The sequence below is a fragment of the Pelobates fuscus genome, chromosome 5, assembly GCF_036172605.1.
Source record: "Pelobates fuscus isolate aPelFus1 chromosome 5, aPelFus1.pri, whole genome shotgun sequence".
In the NCBI taxonomy this organism is placed as follows: domain Eukaryota; kingdom Metazoa; phylum Chordata; class Amphibia; order Anura; family Pelobatidae; genus Pelobates; species Pelobates fuscus.
This window is the reverse complement of record NC_086321.1, coordinates 290,789,785-290,813,489: the sequence shown is the minus strand read 5'-3', so window position 1 is coordinate 290,813,489 and position 23,705 is coordinate 290,789,785. Positions and strand designations below refer to the sequence as shown.

General features: G+C 41.5%; 1 protein-coding gene across 2 annotated transcripts in view; it reads left to right on the top strand.

The window, feature by feature from the left end:
- The first annotated feature begins 292 nt into the window (after nt 1–292).
- The window catches only part of EPS15L1 (epidermal growth factor receptor pathway substrate 15 like 1), a 157,942-nt gene continuing 134,529 nt past the window's right edge, over nt 293–23,705 (top strand). For both annotated transcript variants that reach the window (XM_063455425.1, XM_063455424.1), the window contains exon 1: nt 293–362. In XM_063455425.1, the coding sequence (XP_063311495.1) occupies nt 336–362 (27 nt within the window). In that variant the 5' untranslated portion in view covers nt 293–335. The remainder of the gene's footprint in view (nt 363–23,705) is intronic.

The following is a 23,705-nucleotide window of genomic DNA, read 5'->3' as shown; positions in this document are numbered from 1 at the left end:
TAAAAAAAAATTTAAACTGGCTTTGATTGTTGACAGATATACTTCAGAACATCTTTACTTTACTCCCTCCTCCAATGCATCAGGTTCTGGTACCCATACGGATGCAGTAATGGTAACCACGGCAACAAGCTCTAACGTTCTAATCTTTGCAGCATCATTCCACTCTTACTTCCTGGTGGTCACAAGAGGCTCCCCGTCTCTCAAGCCACGCCCCATTCACGCATTCATGGCCCCGCCCTGGCTGTCGCCCATCCTCCTAGCCCCGCCCAGCTCTCTCGGGCGCGCCCTGTGTGAAGCGGCTGACGCTGGGCGCGCTCCCGTGGCTGGCTGGCAAGATGGCGGCGCTCATCTCTCTCACACAGGTAACTATCGCCTGCACACTGACATTGAGGAGCTGGGAGGGAGCGGTAGCAGGAATGGGCTGAGAGAAAGATAACTGAAAGCTGTCATAGAAATCAGCCGTACCGGAGGGCGTGAATGGGGAGTTTGTGTCCTGTGTGTCTGCCCCCTCTTATATGGGATGAGGCTGAGGCCTGGGGAGTGTACTGGGAGCTAAATGATAAATACTTTATAAATTTTACATCATAGTGCTTCCTTATGGGATCCTTTTGGGTGTTGGTTTAATTATCCTCATAACTATTGGACATTATGGCATTACCACACACCCAGTGAAGGCTAATAATGTATATAGCTCCCACAACCTATGGTATCAATAGTTAACATAAATCATTCACCCACTCTGGTCTAGTATCACTAGATCCAGCATCCTATCCCTACAGCATCACTAGATCCAGCATCCTATTCCTACAGCATCACTAGATCCAGCATCCTATCCCACAGCATCACTAGATCCAGCATTCTATCCCTACAGCATCACTAGATCCAGCATTCTATCCCTACAGCATCACTAGATCCAGCATCCTATCCCTACAGCATCACTAGATCCAGCATCCTATCCCTACAACATCACTAGATCCAGCATTCTATCCCTACAGCATCACTTGATCCAGCATTCTATCCCTACAGCATCACTAGATCCAGCATTCTATCCCTACAGCATCACTAGATCCAGCATTCTATCCCTACAGCATCACTAGATCCAGCATTCTATCCCTACAGCATCACTAGATCCAACATTCGATCCCTACAGCATCACTAGATCCAGCATTCGATCCCTACAGCATCACTAGATCCAGCATTCTATCCCTACAGCATCACTAGATCCAGCATCCTATCCCTACAGCATCACTAGATCCAGCATCCTATCCCTACAGCATCACTAGATCCAGCATCCTATCCCTACAGCATCACTAGATCCATCATCCTATCCCTACAGCATCACTAGATCCATCATCCTATCCCTACAGCGTCACTAGATCCATCATCCTATCCCTACAGCGTCACTAGATCCAGCATCTTATCCCTACAGCATCACTAGATCCAGCATCCTATCCCTACAGCATCATCATTTACATGATGCTTCCATGCATTGTACTGTATTCCATGGGGAGGCAACCTTTGGCACTCCAGATGTTGTGGACAATGCTACATTTCCTATAATGCATTTAGAGCCGTAATGCTGGCAAAGCGTCAGGGGAAATGTAGTCCACAACATCTGAGGTGCTCAAAAGGTTGCCTTACCCTGCTCTATACTATTGTCATCATTAAGTGTGCGATGCATTCTGTCTGTAGAGTATCTAGTTTCTAATAGCAACTTTAATACATGTATTTCTGCCTTTTATAGGCAGCTACCATATCTGGCATATAGCAAGGTTACAGGGAGCCTATTATTTGTAAGCTTCTATTTACATTCAGCAAACACACTACTTTACAGCATTGCTAGTTACATTCATAACAGTCACTGTCTGTAAGTAACACTTGTTATATGTGGCAAATTATCCCTTAGGTTCTCTAGTGCCTGGACTCAGCCATCACTAACCTCATCCTCTCCTTGTACCATTTCTAGCTATGTTCTGCATACTCCCTATTTCTAGGGTTAGCAGGTACTTTTACTCATCCACATCCTTTCTATGTAGCACCACTAATTTCCTTAGCATCTGTACCTTCATAAGTTACATATTAAATATCCTCTCTGTGTAGCATCACCAAATACATGCAGCTAACCCTATCATCACTAGTTAATGCTGCTTTGTTGCTTCTGGTTACTATTACTGTTTGCATGGCAGCTTCCCATCGTTGTAACTATTTAAAGTATGTGCAGAATGCTATTTATAGGCTCAACAGGCACTTATGTAATATCACTAGATTTACTAGTTACTTCAGGTATCCTCTCTTTGCATTATGACTAGTTACATACAACTTCTTCTCTATAAAGAAATGGTAGTTACATGGAACTTCCTCACTATCTGTACCAGCACATTCAGTTTCTTTTACTTACAGCATCACTGGCTACTTGCTTCTTTGCTGCCCTACTATCACTAGTACTATAACAGTACCATCACTAGTCACTTTCAGTAATTCTTCTTGCAGCATCACTAGTTTGATGCAGTTTTCTCTTTATCTGGACCATTACAAGGTGCATGCAGCTTGACGTTCTGTAACATAATTATCTACATCCAGTATCTTTGCTGAATGATCAGTTCCGTGCATCTTCCTTGCTAACTATCCTTTCTCTAGTTACATGATGCTTCATCACTTGTTACATGCAGCATCCTTTCTACCTGTACCATCACTAGTTACATGTAGCATTCTCAACATCTAGAATGACTAGGTATCATGTTTTGCATTGTTACCCTAAAGAACAAGTTATTGTGCTGTTTTATCCTGAACACAGTGCCATGTGGGCTTAATAGAAAAGTACCTACCATTGTGATAATGATATTCATAGTTTACTTTCTCAGGTAATTTTATCTCTGTTTACTAATACTTCCCTCTGCGAACTCCAGACAATGCTCGGTAATTGTAGTGCTCCTCACCAACCTGTGGAACATTTGTCCTGTAGCCGGCTTTTGCTGTTGATGCTTGTTGTATTTCTTATCCATGGCCTGCCTTACAGAAAATGACCATTTGCTGTCTAATAGACAGGACCTGATCAAGCTTTTTATAAGCCATACTGACCTTAACGCTTAGGACAATTCAGCCTCTAGACTCTGTTCCTGGATCACCAAGTAGTGTTTTTTTTTCTTTTGACTTACTGATTTTGTGTGTAAATCCACATGACACAGCACACTCCCTGTTAGCCTGTTCCTATAATAGGCCTTCTCCTGCAGTAGTGATTTTTATGGTTGTGCTTTTCCCTGCCTCTGCGTTCTGGTGTTCTCCCCAAAAACCCTCAACACACAAAGTACATTATATTTCCCTGTAGTGTAATGCTTCTGTTATCCTCCTGAAAAAAACCCAAGGTATTGACTGGCATATCTTGGTCAATTCTTAAACATGTATTCTTGACCCTATAGTGTTAAAAACAACATCCAGCTCCTATGGCTCTGCATTTCTATGAGGAAATGAATGCATCTCTAGGAGGAAAGTTCAGTGTCTCCACACAGAGGGTCACAGTGTGCAGCACTGCCCCAGTAAGCACCTCTAGTAGCCATCTGAGGAGTGGCCAGTGGAGGTATCCCTAGGCTGTAATGTAAACGCTGCCTTTTCTCTGAAAACATGGTGTTTACTGCAAAAAGGCTGAAGGGACTGATTATACTCACCAGAACATATACAATAAGCTGTCGTTGTTCTGGTGACTATTGTGGCCCTTTAAGAGCCTGATAATTTGCTTATGATTAGTCTTTAAAGAGAGATATGTACATGATGATTCAGTGAATTCCAAATCTCAGTGAACTGAAACCCAAATGGCAAAAGTTAAACTATAAAAGCTAAAATAGGTTCTAAGAGTTACAATTCAGAGTTTAATGAACTGCCATGTCAGTTTTGTAAACTAATTTTTTTTATTGTGAATTGTAAAATGGGTGGTAATTAACTCTGGACTGTACTTTTAATATATTTTATTGTTCGTATGTGTAATGTTGAATGTTCGAACACATTTTCCAAGTAATACATAATGAATCCATGATTTAATTGGGAACCAGAGAAACACTGCTTGTGAAAGAAACTGCCCTTTTTTCATCAATGTTAAATAGACTGTGCTATTTAAAATCTGCAGTGCACTGAGGCGTATGGCTGTATAACTGTGCATACTGCAATGCCTGGCTAGAGGCCTACGAGGGCCTTTTATTTGTCCAAACTAGTTTAGGCACTCCAGCAACATTCTTGTATTAAAGGGACACTCCATGCACCCAGACCACGTCTGCCCATTGGAGTGGTCTGGATGCCAACTCCCATAACCCTGCAAGTGTAATTATTGCAGTTTTTATAAACTGCAATAATTACCTTGCAGGGTTAAGTCCTCCTCTAGTGGCTGTCTATCAGACAGCCACTAGAGGGACTTCCGTGTTCTTAGAACACGAAAAGTGTTTTAAACGACGCTGGGCATTGTCACGCTATGCATGAGGACCTCCATTGTCACCGGAATCCCCATAGGAAAGCATTGAATAATGGGGTCTAATGTGTGTGCGCACGGTCATTGCTGCGCATGCGCATTAGGTCTCCCCCGCCGGCTGACTTTGGCGGGGGAGGAGCGTGGGTGGAGCCTGACCCAGCACCGAGGGACATCGGTGCTAGATTTAGGTAAGTCAGTGAAGGTCTATTAACATGGGATGGGGGCTGGGAGGGAGACCGGCACTTCAGGTTCCTGCAGTGCCAGGAAAACGGATATGTTTTCCTGGCACTGGAGACTCCCTTTAAGTGTTTTATAAGTCATGTGCTTGGTAGCAATGATGTCCAACATATGGACGTACTGAATAATTAAGTTATTCATATGACCTGGTATTGTCTATGTGTGGTGTTTGTGCATTTATGTGTAAACGCATGTGTGTGTATATATATATATATATATATATATATATATATATGTGTGTGTGTATGTGTGTATACATGTATACAAATGACACACACACAAACAAAACATCACCATCTGGTTCTTTCTTTTTATATGTTTACTGTGAATGGCTGAGATGTTGTTTGAGGCTGAAAAATTGAGGATTCAGACTCCAAAAGGGACACTATAAAAAGAGACACAACTTGAGGCATATGTGCACTTCATCAGTCTTGAATATTTATGAAGTGCTCATAAGCACAAAATCCACCAGACAGTGTTTCCCTGTCTCCCCTGATGTCTACACCCAAATACCAGTTGTCATTAGTAGAGCAAATTTATTCCCCCCCCCCCCCCTTTATTTTGATTAATGCTCATTTTCTTTGGTCTCCCCATTGGGATCTGGCTGTTCACTTTTACTTTTGGTGCATAGTAGTGGAAACATCACACCAGCCAGACCCTGAATACTTCTAGCTGACTACTATGTAGGAATGAATATCTAGCAAGGCTCTAATCTTTTGTTTAAACCTTTTTGGCTTTTATATATGTCTAGAGTAGCTGAACCTGGTTGTTACAAGATTATATCTTCCCCTTCCTTGGGAAGAGGAAGCATCTGTAAAAAAGCTAAAGTTTGCATACTTCATAATTAATATTTTAACATGGTTTGAGGTTTGATACGCAGGGATGGAACTTCATGAAACTGAAAAATGTGTAAATGACACTTCCTGTATTAAACTATATATATATATATATATATATGATTTTTTTTTTTACATAGTTATATGACCTAGCTGAGCTTTTCCGTCTATTTTTCAGCTCCATTAACAAATATATGATCAAGTATTTTACGATGATCTTTGTGTTAATAAAAATATTTTTTTTCAAATTAAGTCAATTAATTATAAATGAGTGTAGTTTGTCAAACTCTGACCATTATGCAACCATGGTTAATGTCATACTGTAATGATATTCCTGAATTAGACTCATTAACTGTGTATGTATGGCTTTTATTGAGTTTGCTTGCAAAGGGAAATCCCGCGAGGATAATTTGTTTGGAAGAATGTATAAGAAGAGGAATGGCCTTTGGGAGGCACAAGTTCTTTCCTTCCTGTATAAGGAAATCAGTTCAATAATAACTGCCTGCTTTGTCCATTTCCTGCTGAGTAATATGGATTTGTTAATTGATAGGTGAGCAGACTGATATCATGAGAGGTTGCTATATGTATGTTTTGTTCCTAGATATTGATAGACTTAATGTTCTGCAATTGGAATCAGGGAAGTGAGTTTATAGCAAAAAGAAATGTACTTAATTACTTTTAAATGGTAAAGTGTTTGGCCATGTTTGCCTCTGTGATGTTCTTAGTAACAATTTATTATATATGATCTAAATTAACAAATGAGGCAGTAGGTGGTCGCAATCTGAATCATAATGCAGATTTGAGATTGCTACCTAAATAAGCTGCATGTATGGTAGCATTGACATGCCTTTGCATTTTACTTTTCAGTAAGTACTGAGTTAAAGCATATCAGAAAAATATACATTATGTTGTTTATTTATTCAATAAAGATTATACTTGCTGGTATTGAAAGGCACTTACAGGGACTTGCATACAAAAATAACAATTCAAAAACGTGTGCATTTCCCTTAAGGGTAGCCTAGAAATTACCCATATTTTCAATGCATTATACAGATAATGCATAAGGATTGCAAAAAAAAACTAAATAAAAAATGGGAGTGTGGCAGAGATTCAATACTCAACCAAAGTATCTATGCCAAAGTCTCTCCCCTTTTCACGCAGAGTGATCTGTGATTTAGCCGCCAAAACACAAACATCAGTCGAAACCTGGTGAAAATAGGAATGCCTTCATTGGTCACAGTACATACATTTATATACAGACCCCTTGTAGGGGTCATTAAAACTATACAGGTTCCACCCAGGCACCTCTGTGTCTGGGTGATAACTAGTTTGAGAACTTCTAATCTAATTAACCTCAAGACATCTGGGAACCTTTACAAAATACCCCAAAACATAAATATCTCTACTAGTAAATCCCAACATATCAGGTATTCTCAGATAGTTAAACCCGTCCGCTGTATACAGTTGAAATGATGCCCCGATTCTCTGTACGATGTAGGATCGCCACCCGGTTAAAGGTCAATTTAAAAATTCTGGTCAATGAGACTTCCTTTATGAAATAAATAGTTTATTTCCCAAGAGCTGTTGTAAAAATTGAACAAAAATTATATTCGGCTGCCCAGAACAGAACGTTCCAGTGATAAAAATAGGTAAGTTTCTCAAGCTGTTTTGTGAATGGGGAACTCTTGATCACCATCAGCTGATGTTTTCAGCCATTCACCGGCGTCCCCGTCTGAGTCTTCCTTTTTCAAGAATCTGAGCAGTGGTTTGGTAGGGGGCAGAGTAATTGGGCGCTGGATACTGGACTTTGTGTTTAAACAGTTTGTGAACGATTTAACCCCTAAAGGTAAGCTAGTGGCAGGGGCCCCTGGGCTCCAATTAATTTGTTATGGTGCCTGCTTTGTTCCTTTAAAGTGCTCAGTCACCTCAAACTTACCTTTCTCCTATTGTTTCCTCTTCTCTTCCAGAATCTGTTCTTGTTTTCTTCATTACTGATCTACACTATATGGACAAAAGTAGTGGGACACCTGACCATTACACAATCAGGAAATTATGACCTTTAATTATATTGTAAATACATAAATTAAAATGTAGTTGCCCTCCCCCTCCCTTTTGTAGGTCTAACAGCATCCCTTCTTCTGGGAAAGCTTTACACAAGATTTTGGAGTAATTTTGTGTGAATTTGTGCCCATTCATCCAGTAGAGCATTTGGAAGGTGAGGCACTGATGTTGGACGAGAAGACCTGGTTTGCAATCTCCAATCCAGTTAATCTCAAAAGTGTTTGATTAAATTGAAGTCGGGGCTCTGTGCAGGCCAATCAAGTTCTTCCTCACCAATCACATCCAGCCATGTCTTTATGGGCACTGGAATAGAAAAGGGCCTTTACCAAACTGTTTAGACAAAGTTGGAAACATAGCACTTTCCTCAATATATTGGTATGCTGAAGCATTAAGATTTACTGAAAATAAGTGGTCTAGCCGAATCCTTGAAAAACATCCTTATTTCATTATCCCTCATCCACCAAACTTTACAGTTGGCACAGGGCAGTCAGGAAGGTAACGTTCTCCTGGCTTGCACCAAACCCAGACTTACCCATCAGACTGCAAAAGAGGGAAGCGTGATTCGCCACTCAAGAAAACACGTTTCCATTGCTCCGACACTTGGCATTGTACATGGTGATGCAGCTGCTCGGCCATGGAAACCCATTCCATGAAGCTCCGTTGCACAGTTTTTTGTGGTTTTTGTGCTGAAATTATTGCCAGTGAAAGTTTGGAACTCTTCAGCTATGGAATCAGCAGAGCGTTGGTGACGTTTACGCACCATGCGCCTTAGCACTTGGTGACCTTACTCTATTACTTTGTGGCCTTCCGTTTCATGGAGTTGCTGCGGTTCCTAAACGCTTCCACTTTCCAATAATACCACTAACAGTTGACCGTGGAATATCTAGCAGGGATGAAATTGCACAAACTGATTTATTGCAAAGGTGGCATCCTATCACAGTACCATGCTTGAATTCAACGACCTGTTTTTATAACAAATGTTTATAAATGCACACGGCATGGCTAGGTGCTTGATTTTATACACCTGTGGCAATGAGTATGAATTCAATAATTTACATGTGTCTCAATACTTTTGTCCGTAGTGCAGCTTTTTTAATCATAAGACGAAGTAGGGATTCTTTTATGTATTGTTTTTATACTTGGCAATCTTTAAAAATGGTGTAGGTTAAAACACAATTGTTAAGCATGGCGAAGATACATAAGACAAAGTGGTCCCTTTGTCTTATGATTTAAACAAAAAAAAAGGACAGACATTATGCAAATATCAGATTCTGGAAGAATAGAGCAAACGTAGGAGAAGGGGTAAGTTTGAGGTGACAGAGCCCTTTATGTAAGCATCCCCACCCTACCATCCCAGCCTTTTCAGTAGGTGATTTATAGTGCTTGAGCCAAATCAGTTCCACCTTGCCAGTGCTGTCATTTGAAAGTAGTTAGGGCAGTGGAACCTGTTTTTAAAATAAAGTCTCTAGTATCTCTTGGGGTTTTATAAATAGACACTCACTCTTATGGCTTCTCAATTCTAAGTTAAAGGGACACTATAGTCACCAGAACAACTACAGCTAAATGGAGTTGTTCTTTTGAGTATAGTCAGTCTCTGCAGGCATTTTCATGTAAACACTACCTTTTCAGAGAAAAGGCAGTATTAACATTGCTACCTAGGGACACCTCCACCCTCTGCATGGAGACGCTGAACTTTCCCCATAGAGATGCATGTTTTTGAGGAGATGCTGATTGGCCAATGCTGTGTTTTGCTTTGCCCCACCTCCTTGACTGAGATCATTAGAATTGGCACTGTCAGCCACGATCCACGGCTTTCATTTGGAATTGTCCGAGATCAGCAATTATGATGATGTCAGACAAGGAGACGGATCGGGGGTAGGGCCAATCAGCATTTTCTTATTGAGATGCTTTGAATCAATGCATCTCTATGTGGAATAGAGTGGATTTTTTACTCAATTTAAAGGGATACTCCAAACCTTTAAAGCACTTTAGCTTATGTGAAGAGCGTCTTGTTTTTTTTGCAGAAAGTGCAGATTTCAATAGAATTTGGCATTTTTGTAAATTAAGAAGCTGGTTACACCCTCATGGCTTTCAAGCAGACAACAGGTCCTGTTAGTTCCTTGTTTGGCTCAAGAGGTAGCAATTGCCAAGAGCACCTACCTCTTGCAAAGACTTCTCATTAACCTGAATTGTGAAATCTGTGATTGGACAGCCACAGAAAGTCTGGGCAGGCATAGGTGAGGGTTTGCAAAGGCAGCAGTCAAGAGAACTGCAGGTTTTGCAAGCTGTTTTTAGATATACACCCACTGAAGCAATACATAATTAAATTCAGGTGTGGTTTAATTTGGGGTATATCTACAAAGCAGTAATATTTATTTATTTTGTGTTTTGGCAGTGGAGTGTTCCTTTAAGGTGGGCCAGGGACCTAAGTAGTGTTTAATACTATAGGGTCAAGTTTGTGTTCATGACACTATAGTATTCCTTTAATTAGATTTATATTCCACTTATGCTACATCATTTTGCTTCTGGTTTTTAAGTTAAAGGGACACTACACTATAGTCACCAACACCACTTTAGCGTAATTAAGCCGTTTATGTGTGCAGATCATGCCTCTGCAGTCTCACTGCTCAATTATCTGCCATTTAGGAATTAAATCACTTTGTTTATACAGACCTAGTTACACCTCCCTGCATGTGACTTACATAGCCTTCTTAAACACTTCCTTCAAAGAGTCATCTAATGCTAACACTTGAAAATTGCTTCATTTAGAATTTCTTATCTCCAGCTCTGTTGATAACTTCTAGACCCAGCCTGAGCATCCTATGTGTAAGTAAAGTTCAATTTTCAGAGCAGGAGATAAAAACTTTTAACGTAAGTAACTTCTGATTGAGAATGAAACCACATTTTGTTTCATGCAGCATTTCAATTACAATTTCCTGGGGAGGTGTAGCTAGAGCTGCATAAACAGAAACAAAAGTGATTTAAAGGGATACTGCAGTGCCAGGTATGCAAAGATGTATTCCTGGCACTACCGATCCCTCTGCCTTTTCCCTGCCTCGCGCCCCCTCCTACCCGGTAAATAAAGGGTTAGAAACCCTTTATTTACCTGATCCCAGCACCGATGCCCCCTCCTCTGACCCGCAACGAGTGTGGTCTAATGTGCATTCGCGGCAAATGCCGTGCGCGCATTAGACTTCCCCATAGGAAAGCATTGAATCAATGCTTTCCCATGGGGAAAAAAATCTGACACTGGAGCAGGGCCAGACTGGGGATACAAAGCATCCCTGGGAAAAAAAAAATCTATGCCAGCCCCACAAGTCATTGCGCCTTGTATTGTCATATATAAGGCTATGTATATATATAATATAGCAAAAACCAAAAAGGTTATGGTGGGGAAGAATTTGTGATTGAAAACCCCTTCCACTTGAAGTCTGTGGATAGTTAATACAATGTTAAACAAAAATCTGCACACCAATCAAACCATAAGATTTGCTTTTCCCACAGAAATCACACATTTGCAGCGATGTTACTACCGCAAAGTATTCTGGGTCGGCATATGCAAATTAGTTTAACAAAGAATCAAATTTTTGCCTCATTACATTTTAAACAGACACTACAGACAAGCTCACTAACACACAAATGCTCACTACAGACAAGTTCACTGACACACACACACAAGCTCACTCACTAGCAGCCACACACAAACACACACACAAGCTCACTCACTAGCAGCCACACACAAACACACACACAAGCTCACTCACTAGCAGGCGCACACACACACACAAGCTAAAACTTATGACACTGGTAGGTAAGTTACCATTTTGTGGCCTCTTCCTTTCAGCGAGGTCACCAATGTGTGTAAGGACGGACTTGTGTGCGGGAAGCGGAACTATCTTCAGGAGGCGGTGCTTGTGTGCGGAGGCAGGGCATGCGGCCAGAAGTGCTGTAAATTGTGCTGTAAATTGTGCCTAATTGCAGCTGCACCAGCCCCCAGCTCCTCCCTCTTTACTTCCCTCGCACTGACACAGACTGGTACAGTCCGAGGGGAAAATATTTAAATGACATGAGTCTGATAATTAGGGCTATCAGCCCAGCCCCAGGTTCTGCGGTACACCGGGAAATTTCCCGGTATCGCGGTGGGCCAGTCCAACCATGCGCTGGAGGTCCTCATGCAGAGCATGAGGATGTCCAACATCAGATAATGGACCAAAAGTGAGTTTGGATTCCGGAAGCGCCCCAGAGGGCAGAGTTAGTGCTGCAATGTAAAGATTGCAGTTCTCTGGAACTGCAATGTTTAACATTGCAGCACAAGGAGCAAAAGGCACAAAGCACCCAAACCACATCAATGAGCTGATGTGGTCTGTCCCTTTAACTCCTAAATGACAGGGAATTGAGCAGTAGAACTTCAGAGGCATGATCTATACACAAAAACTGCTTTATTAAGCTAAAGTTGTTTTGGTGACTATAGTGTTCCTTTAACAGCCCTTTACCCCCTGGATTTAATAGAATTGTATTTAACTGTAATTTTCCTGGCATATCATTCATAAAATCTTGTCTCCCCTGTTTGTAGCCTATAAATATTGCCACAGCTGCAAGAAGCCCTGACTGCAGGGCTTGACAAATTTTCATAGGAGCTGGAGCCAACATTTTAATTTGACTTTCATTTTTTGTGTGAAATATCACAAAACATATAACATTGTTAAGAAGTATTAGATCTGGATTTAGCATTTTATTTAGTGTCCGCACATATCACTTAAATGGGATGCTATGCTGTGAAATTTGTACCCCAGAGAGTTAACACAAAATATACAAATTTGTATGACTTGAAAATTACGATTGCACTGTGGCATCATAGCATCATTACCAAATGCTTGATAATTCCCTTCTGCAAGATAGGACCAGCATATTTTAGAGCCCGACAAAGTTTTCAGTTTTAGTGCGGTTGTGGACTGAAGAACATATCATTTTATATCCCTACTAGTTACCCATAGCAGTGTTTATATCATGTACAATAGTTTCTGTGTGCAATCCGAAAAACCTTATATGCCTATATAATTATGTATGTGGCATCTGTTGCAATCGTCATTCCATGAGTACCTCGAAACTGGAACAGATTTTTTTTGGGTGAGTGACTAAGCTTATATGCATATACATGTTTATAATTTTAAAGGGCCCATACCCTGATCTTTCACAACTCTAGAGTAATTAGCTGTACAAATGAATCATATAGTAATAGCATAAGAGACAGTATACAGCTGATCCCTTTCTTGACAAGGTAGATTTAGAGAGCACATCTTTTATCTCTTCTCAATACAAGACTTCTACAGTGAATTATACTTTTTGCAGTTAAAACAATTATGTAGCAGATTTTTGTTTTTTCTGCAAGACTCTTGAAAAATCTTTGTGATAACATTTTAGATTTGTTTATTATGGCCAGGATTGTTCAGCACATTAGCTGTAACAAAATAGAGAAGTAGATGTGAGTACAGTTTATGAAATTTGCTGGTTTGTGAAAAGTACATTTTTCTTTCTTCCGTTTAACCCTTTAAGAACACATGACATGTGTGACATGTCATGATTCCCTTTTATTCCAGATGTTTGGTCCTTAAGGGGTTAAAGCAATGATTAAAGGGACACTCCAGGCACCCAGACCACTTCTGCCTGATGGAGTGGTCTGGGTGCCAACTCCCACTACTCTTTTTTTTTTTTCTTATTTTTTTTTTTTTTTTTGAGTGCAGAGATGATTACAAGCTTAATCGATGACATGTTTAGTATACAATATTATTACAAACAGTTGATGCATATAGTCAAGAGGTGCTGCACTTTTTTTTTTTCGAGTAGGAACATGAATTAAACAAAAAGTATTGCAAGAGAAAGAAGTTGTCATAGTCGTGTTGTGAAACATGTTAACTTGTATGTTTAAGATGCATTAACAAACAATGTAGGAGGCTCTATCAGCTAAAAATGACGCATGATGCGCTCTGTGGAGAGCTTAAATGTTATAAAAGTGAGGTCTCGGCTCTGGGCTTCAGCTTTACGTGCTAGGGCAGCAGTGTTGTGTATGGTGTTCATTTATTCGTAGGGCAGACTGAGGCAGGTGTCATATTCAGTGAGTTCTTGTCTGTGTTAAGGTAACAGGTCATCACCTAGTAGGCTGCTCTCTATGCATATGTACCAGGTAGCATGTTGTTACATGTGTGCATAAGTGAGGAATGAGTAGGGATAATGCCACTCGTGGTGTGTACGGTAAGCATTTCTAATGGTGTAGTGGCCCATCTCTCTTCAGGTGCGGTGAAGTATCACTAAGCATAAGGATATGAGGCAAAAAGTATGGAATAAAGATTCACATATTCCGAGAGGTATAGTTACATATCGACTGTCTAGTGTGAATGGCTGCAACACATTTAACATTAAGAGTCAGAATAACGTCCGTTTATCATTATATGCCATTTCCCCCGCTTGTTGTGGGTGAGGTGGATGGCTTGTAAGTCCGTGAGGCTGCGGCATTTTCAACCTATGCCCGCCCTCCGAGTTACAAAGTCCCGCAACCAGTATGAACACCGAGCCTCGGCGTCGTGGGTCAAGTGAGCTGGTGTGGTTCTGTCTCTGCCCCCCAATCCTCCGTGAGTACCTCGAGTGGAGGGGGTCTGGGCCTGGCGGCAAGTCGACCTCTTCGCTCCCAATGCAGCTCTGTAGGCAAGTATCACTTGTACTCCTGATGCAGGGATAGGGACCTTCTGGGTATCGGTATCGGCTGTTTGGGAATGTCCGTTTTTTTTTTCACTGCTTGTGTAAGTATGCGTGTCCGGGTTAGCGCGGTCTGTTTCCCGCCTGTGTGTTTGTCTGTGCTTGCTCCGTCGGACGCCCGCCTGTAATATCCGCTGGGGAACATCATAGTAGCTTCGGCGGGTCGTTGGGCGGATCCACGTGGCCACAGTTCGGGCCGCTTGATGGTAGGGCATACCCCGACTGCACATTATGTCATAAAAGGCTGAACAGAGTCTGTCGAGGGCCTCTAGGGAGTTGGGCATCTGACTGCTGCTCGTGGTCTGTCGCTGTGGTTGCTGTCGGGCGGCCATCTTGGACACGCTCCGACTGCCCCTCGCTTCTTCCGATTATTCAATTCCGCTCGCTTGCTGTCAGCGTTCAGAGGTTCTCCACTGCGGTTCTGTGTGGTCCAGGATAACCCCCACTGGACCGGGGGGAGGTGTGTGTATGAGGCTGCAGTCGCCGTACCTGTGCCCGGAGAGAACTCCCACTACTCTTAACCCTGCAAGTGTAATTATTGCAGTTTTTTATAAACTGCAATAATTACCTTGCAGGGTTAACTCCACCTCTAGTGGCTGTCTACTAGACAGCCACTAGAGGGAACTTCCTGATTATCTGTGCTAGAGCGTCGCTGGACGTCCTCACGCTGTGTGAGGACCTCCAGCGTCGCTCAAATCTCCATAGGAAAGCATTGAAATTCGTTTCAATGCTTTCCTATGGGGAGACCTAATGCGCATGCGCGGCATTTCCGCGCATGCGCATTAAGTCTCCTCGGCCGGTGGGCGGGATCAGTCTCGCCAACCGGCCGACGGAGTAAGAAGGAGGAGCGGCGCGGAGGGTGAGACAGCGACGAGGGACATCATCGTTGCCTCGGGTAAGTGACTGAAGGGGTTTTCACCCCTTCAGTAACTGAGGATTGGGGTGTGGGAGGGAGAAGGAACCTCCAGTGCCAGGAAAACTGATTGTTTTCCTGGCACTGGAGATTCCCTTTAAAGGGCATTTTCTGTCCCACTGTCTAAAAAATAATATTGATAATTCATTTGCACAATTAACATTGAAAAGTTCCTGCTTTTGGATCAAGGTCTCAGAGTTTAAATTCATCAGCCCTGGTCACTGCTTACACCAGAATGTACCTTCACCAGAATGTAGATCATGTAAGTGGGCTCCTACTATACATTTATGCATGATTTTATGGAAATACTCACCGGCATAAGCACGTCGGAGTGCACTACCCAAGTTAGAGACACCCTGGTGAACCTCCTGATACCTCAATCAAGAGTTTTCCACATTTGTGAGGCCGAGGTGACTCACCGTGGCATGCGGGTGATGAAGCCAGGGAGAGGTGGCCGCTCTCCTCTCCCTTACATCGGCGACACGGAGCCACGGATATCTAGTGTCGTCTCCCCCCTCACCCTCTGCAACAAATACAGAGGGTGAGGGCACGCGAGCAGCTCACAGATGCTGATGCCTGCACAATGGCAGGCGCCACGTGTGCTTCTCAGTGTTTAGAAAAGCCCGATATCCTGACAAGGCCATATTTGATCACTTTTAGATGAAATTGGCAAGCAGAGAGCAGCAGGCAACTGCACACAAACTAGATGAATACTCACCAAGGGTGCTGCCCATGTACTCCCGCCATTGGATGCACAGTTCCCCAAACAAAGAGAGCTTGAAGATGGCACAGATGAAGACGATCTCTCCCGCCTGCTCGCAAACCCACACAACACATGATGGGGAGGCGGCTATGTCTCATCGCAAGACACTGCAAATTTCTTTTTTTTTTTTTAAATTCTTTATTTTTCTTTGTGCATTTGAGTACTTAACAGAGTAGCCTATGGCGCCACAACAGCGATTACAGGCGTTTCAATAGTATACATTGTTATGGCAAGAATATACTGCACATTTTTTTTATAATTAAGACAGGCTAGTAACATTTTTACAACTTAAACGTATTAAGTACAAGCTAGTTTTGCTCGTCTATTGTGTTAGGCCACGGCGGAGTCATCCAGCTGAAAACAATAAACGTGCTATGATGCTAACATATATGGTAGTGGTTAGAGACGATTAAACATTTCTAAAGACATTTGTCCGTGCCACGTCAGCTAGGACAATCATTTTCACGGTCAGACTTAAGCAAGGCATTGGGACAGTAGTATAGTACAGTAGTATAGTATTATTATCCAAGATCAACAAAATAGTTTACATTAATAAAGCGGTAACAGACAGAGGACATGAAACAGCTAGGTTTGGCATATTACCTGTTTGTCAGTAAGTGAAGAAACAGTAACAACAGTACATGCTAGCTGATAGCTTGCGACTCATATTTCAAGATGTGTACACAGAATTGATAAACCACAGTGTCGCTATAGAGTGAGCATAAACTATTGTCGACTGCATTGCCTTAGGTTACTATACATTCTAAGCTAACATGGCAGCTAGGAAGGCCCAGCAGTACGTCAAAATAATAGTTATATGGTTAAACTAAGGGTTGTAACATGTCCTATCTCAACATTGTAAACGTCTGACATAAAACAAAGTTTAAACGGCATGGTCCCACATTAATAGTGTATACTTGTTAGCAATGGCAATCAGAGCATCTCAAGTCCTATTGTGTTTCCAGGCTGGTAGTCGGGCAACGGATATGTTTAAGTCCTCACTCGATGCCGTTGGTGTTCAACCTACACCTGTGCTCTGGATCTCCTTGAAGCAGCTGTGGGGCGTTAGACGGCAGGGGCAGAGATCAGTGGCCCTCCAGCCCCAGGTTCTGCAGAGAGCTCGCATCTTAGCACCACGGAGTCGGTGGCTCGTGCTGGAGTCTGGATCCTTCCCATGTCGGGGATAGCTGGAGCTCCTGGTGTTTCTACGCCGCCTGCGGCGTCGGAGCCTCCGCTTATGTGGACGATGCCGGGAGTGTGCCTCCCTGTGGGCTCTCGACCCAGGTGGGCCAGTATTTGCTAGTTTTTGCTGAGACGTGGTAGCTGCGCCCTGGGAGGGTCTGCTCGCTCCCCGCTTCTCTCCGCTCCACTCACTATTTCAGCCCAGGGTCGGCCCAGCCAGAGTATTTCGTTGCATCTGTGCTTTGACTGGTATCAGCCTGGTCGAGAGGTTTTCTGCACCTTTGGTAGGTGAGTGGCTTTGCGTGGGCAGAGGAGAGCTTCTCATTCTCAGCTCCAGACGGAGCCAAAAGGCTGCAAAGATGGCGTCGATGCTGTCGAGTGTAGCGCGTGGCTTCGCTTCTGCAGGAGGCCCACGGGAGTGTTCCGCCATGCCAGGAGTAGTGAGTTGCGGTCGTTGCTTTAAGGCATGCGGGCGGCCTCCTGGGACCGGGATAACCCCCACCGGTCCATAGGGGGGAGGATAAGGGCCCGCAGCCAGCCTTCCAGCTTCGTTAGGCAGTGGGAGAGCGGCCGTCTCTCCCGCGACTGCCTTGCTTGTAGGCCTCAAGGTACGGTCGGGGGGTTCTCGCTGGTAGGTCTGCATGAGTGGTACCGTTGGATGCCCCTTAGCTTCACCGGTTGCTGGGCCGCCTTATTTGTCGAGTATATGCACTTTTCGAGCAGTTATGCCATAATTTGTGCGGTCGTGAGCAGGAGCTGCTCTGCTTAGCGTCCGCTCTGCTCGGCGGTCCGGCCCCGCCCCCGACACTGCAAATTTCATCTGCATCCAGCTTCCAACCAAAGCCTGCACTGAAGTTACTGAGATGCCTACATCATTCACCAAGCCGGATCCGGATAACACCGATAAATATACAGCAGGCCTTGCTAGACCTATTATATACTTGTCAACCTAATGCATGTCTCTACTCAAGTGGGTGGCAGGGGGCCCGACAATGAGACTCACGGCTGGACTCTGAGCTGACCTCCATGAAAGCTGTGACAATACTATCTCTGGCAAATCTAGCTCCTCATGAAACCTGTAGATACAGCAAGTTGAGGGGAAAGCAAATTTCTTGGCCTGATGAGCAGATGGTATTTGTATAGCTAGATAGTTTATTCACAACTAGTTTCTGTTCAATATGCTTTCATTGTTTAATTCTGTGTAATTGAGCGAACCTGATTCCCTTAGCTCAGTATACTCATACATGATAAGCCTGTTCAGGTTTTCAAGTTTACTCAAACATTCCCAGCCTGAATGTCTAAATGCAAAATTGTGCTGTTTTATCATATGTTATGTCAATTCTTGCTAACGCTGTCGTGGCACAGCAAATTCAATTGTTACCTTTAATCCAATGCACAAAAAAAAAAGAATTATAAAATAAATAAAAAGTATATCAATGTAGCAACATATATCATAATATTAAGTTTTTTTTTTCTAAATATGAAATATTAACAGTTTCTCCAAAAATATAAACTCATTTGAAAAACGTATCCAAAATCATTAAATTAGGGCCTATGTTTGCAGAGATTGGAAATGTGACAGAAAAAATTTGCTTATATTTTTCTATAAATGAGTTGATTCAAAATTACCTGTGTTTGAGCCGTGTGTTGGGGGCAAGGGACTTTTTGCAAAACCTGATTTCTTCTATGAGAAGGGGTTTCCGAGGCTTGCAGTTAAAGGGACACTCCAAGCACTATGACCAATGTACAAGACTTTTGGGCTGGCTGGTGTGAATTTTGTACATAGAATGTGACGGCAGATAAGAACCATTCAGCCCATCTAGTCTGCCCAATTTTCTAAATACTTTTAATTAGTTCCTGGCCTTATCCTTAGTCTAGGATAGCCTTATGCCTATCCCGCGCATGCCTAAACTCCCTCACTGGGTTTACCTATACCACTTCAGCTGGAAGGCTATAACATGCATCCGCTACCCTCTCAGTAAAGTAATACTTCCTGAAATTATTTTAAACCTTTGCCCCTCTAATTTAAGACTGTCCTCTTGTTGTGGTAGTTTTTCTTTTTTTAAATATAGTCTCCTCCTTTACTGTGTTGATTCCCTTTATGTATTTAAATGTTTCTATCATATCCCCCCTGTCTCATCTTTCCTCCAAGCTATACATGTTGAGATCCTTTAACCTTTCCTGGTAAGTTTTATCCTTCAATCCATGAACCAGCTTAGTAGCCCTTCTCTGAACTCTTTCTAAAGTATCAATATCCTTCTGAAGGTACGGTCTCCAGTACTGTGTACAATACTCCGTGAGGTCTCACCAGTGTTCTGTACAGTGGCATGAGCACTTCTCTCTTTCTACGGCTAATACCTCTCCCTATACAACTAAACATTCTGCTAGCATTTCCAGCTACTCTATTTCATTGTCTTCCTACCTTTGTCATCCGAAATAATTACTCCTAAATACCTTTCCTCAGATGTTGAGGTTAGTAGGGTATCAAATATCTTTTACTCGGCCCTTGGGTTTTTACATCCAAGGTGCATTATCTTGCACTTATCCGCATTAAATGCCAGTTGCCTGAGCTCTGACCATTTTTCTAGTTTACCTAAATAAATTGCTATTTGGTTTATCCCTCCTGGAACATCAACCCTGTTACATATCTTAGGATCATCAGCAAAAAGACATACCTTACCATCAAGACCTTCTGCTGCAATATCACTAATACAAATATTAAAGAGAATGGGTCCAAGTACAGATCCCTGAGGTACCCCACTGGTAATTAGACCTTGCTTCAAATATCCTCCGTTGACAACAACCCTCTATTGCCTGTCATTTAGCCACTGTCTAACCCATTCAACAATATTGCAATCCAAACTTATATGTGGAACAGTGTCAAAAGCCTTACTGAAATCTAGGTAGGCAATTTCTACCGCACCATCCTGATCTATTATTTTAGTTACCCAATCAAAAAAATCAAGTAAAACCATATTGTCTCAGATCTTGAAATCCATGTGATTTTAGATGTTCAACAATCCTATCCTTTAAAGGACCACTCTAGTGCCAGGAAAACATACTCGTTTTCCTGGCACTAGAGTGCCCTGAGGTTGCCCCCATCCTCAGGGACCCACTCCCGCCGGGCTCTGGGGGGGAGGAAGGGGTTAAACTTACCTCTTTCTCCAGCACCGGGCGGGGAGCTTTCCTCCTCTTCTTCCTCGCGACGTCATCGGCTGAATGCGCATGCGCGGCAGGAGCCGCGCTCGCATTCAGCCGGTCGCATAGGAAAGCATTCATAATGCTTTCCTATGGACGCTTGCGTGCTCTCACTGTGACTTTCACAGTGAGAAGCACGCAAGCGCCTCTAGCGGCTGTCAATGAGACAGCCACTAGAGGCTCTGGAGGCTGGCTTAACCCTCAGTATAAACATAGCAGTTTCTCTGAAACTGCTATGTTTATAAAAAAAAGGGGGTAAAAGCTAGCTGGACCTGGCACCCAGACCAGTTCATTAAGCTGAAGTGGTCTGGGTGCCTAGAGTGATCCTTTAACATGGTTTCCATCACTTTGCCCACTACTGAAGTAAGGCTTACTGGCCTATAGTTGCCCGACTCCTCCCTATTACCTTTCTTGTGAATAAGTACAACATTCGCTAATTTCCTTTTTGGTCAGCACGTATAGCGTGCTGGCAACAGAGAGCCATCTGCAGTGCAGGCCAACTTCCATGCTTGGTAATATAAAATACACATCAGGGCGCAAAATTTCCAGTAGCCTTTTAGCAAGTATAAAGTTTCAAATTATAAATATTAATATTTAAATCTACAGATTTCTAGCAATTTGGCTGGCACAAGTTATAGATAGTGTCATGCACCAAAGACTTATGTACTTACTATGATATATTTTCAAGATAAAATTAAAACCTCTGAAAAGTGTAATTAAAGAGATTGATTGCGCTTAATAATATGAAATAGTGTGGTTTTTAAATGTTTACTAGCTTTTTAATGCATATCATAAATAGTTAAAACCCCAAAATCAGTGCTTGACAAATTTGCCTTAACGACGCAGGACGGTTCAGGACCGTCATCGGCATTTTTCCCTTGCCGACCGACGACGGTCCTGAACCGTCCTAAATTTAAGAGGTACTTACCCGATCGCCGTCGTTCCCCCGGCGGCGATCGGCGGTGCTCCCGGTGTGGGGAGACTGCCTGCAGCCCAGACAGTCTCCCCATGGCGGATTAGGACCCCTGTGGCCATGTGATCGCCCAAGAGGGCGACCACATGGTCACAATAGGTGTCCATGTGTCTGCCTGCAGGGGGACTGTCTGTGCTGACAGGCAGTCTCCCTGCAAGTGTAAAATAAAATAAAAAATTAAAGTTATAGTTAATAAAAAAAAATGATTATTATATATGTGTGTATATATATATATATATATATATATATATATATATATATGATATATAGACATATATTATACCTATATAATATGTGTCTATATATCATATATATAATGTCATACTAAGTGTATTTTTATATTAATATGTACATATATTAATATAAAAATACACTTATAATTAAATTACACACGTGTATATATATATATAATATATATAATAACTATATATATTGGATATATATATTATTATAAAATACAAATAAAAAGTAATTTAAATTAAACATGTAAAAATAATAATAAAAATTTTAAAAAAATTATATATCTACCGTATACGAAATTTTATTCTAACTGTATTTTGATATTAATATATATATATTTATATCAAAATACACTTAGAATGAAATTGTATATATATCTATGTATATATAAATAAATAAAAAGAATACGAACTATTCATATGTCCATATACAAAATTACATAAATAATTATATAAATATACACGTAGACTTCAAATATATAAATATGCATATATATTTAAATTATACGTGCGTATTTATGTAATATTTTTACATAATTAAGTAATTTTATTGATTGCAATTTAAGGGACCTGCCTGCCAACCCAAGCCGAAAGTCCAGAGAATTTAATTTGCTGTCACTGTATTTTACCCTGTAACGTTCTACGACACCCTAAAACCTGTACATGGGGGGTACTGTTTTATTCGGGAGACTTTGCTGAACACAAATATTAGTGATTCAAAACAGTAAAACATATCACAGCGATGATATTGTCAGTGAAAGTGACTTTTTTTTTGCATTTTTCACACACAAACAGCACTTTTACTGATGATATAATTGTTGTGATACATTTTCCAGTTTTGAAACACTAATATTTGTGTTCAGCAAATTCTCCTGAGTATAAAAGTACCCCCCATGTACAGGTTTTATAGCGTTTTTGAAAGTTACAGGGTCAAATATATGGGTCAAATATTTTTACATTGAAAATGGCCAGGTTGGTTACGTTGCCTTTGAGAGCATATGGTAGCCCAGGAATGAGAATTACCCCCATGATGGCATACCATTTGCAAAAGAAGACAACCCAAGGTATTGCAAATGGGGTATGTCCAGTCTTTTTTAGTAACCACTTAGTCACAAACACTGGCCAAAATTAGCGTTCAATTTAGTTTTTTACTTTTTTCACACACAAACAAATATGAACGCTAACTTTGGCCAGTGTTTGCGACTAAGTGGCTACTAAAAAAGTCTGGACATACCCCATATTGAATACCCTGGGTTGTCTACTTTAAAAAAAATATGTACATGTGGGGTGTTATTCAGCGATTTATGGCAGATAATAGTGTTACAATGTCACTTTAAAAATGTATGTTTTGAAACCGCAATATCCTACTTGTACTTATAGCCCTATAACATGGAAAAAAGTAGCAAAAAGCATGTAAACACTGGGCATTTTTAAATTTAGGACAAAATTTTTAATCTATTTAGCAGTTTTTTTCATTCGCTTTTGTAGATGTTAAAATATTTTTCACATAAAAGTCAAAAAACATGTATTTTTTAATTTTTCATCATATTTTTTCATTTTTTAAAAATTCAGTTACATGAGATTATATAAATAATGGTATGTAAAGAAAGCCCCTTTTGTCCTGAAAAAAACAATATATAATTTGTATGGGAACAGTAAATGAGAGCGCGGAAAATTACAGCTAAACACAAACACCACAAAAGTGTAAAAAGATGCCTGGTCGCAAATGTACAACATCGCAAAAACAGTAAGGGGTTAAATCTAGGAGAAGCTAAACAAGTTGTGATCCAGGTTTTTGTAAACTAATAAAGCTTTACTTTGAAAGACAATACAATTCTTAAAGGGACACTATAGTCACCAGAAGAGCTACAACTTAATGTTGTGCTTCTGGTGTCTAGAGCCGGTCACTGCAGGCTTTTCAATGTAAACACTTCCTTTTCAGAGAACAGGCAGCGTTACCCAGACGGGCCACTAAAATACTTCCTATCTCAGTACTATATAGTGTGCAGCACCTACATTCAGTGTCTCCACACACTGCATGGAGTCGCTGAGTGTTGATTCATTGCATCTCTGGATGCAACGCTGAATGTTGATTCATTG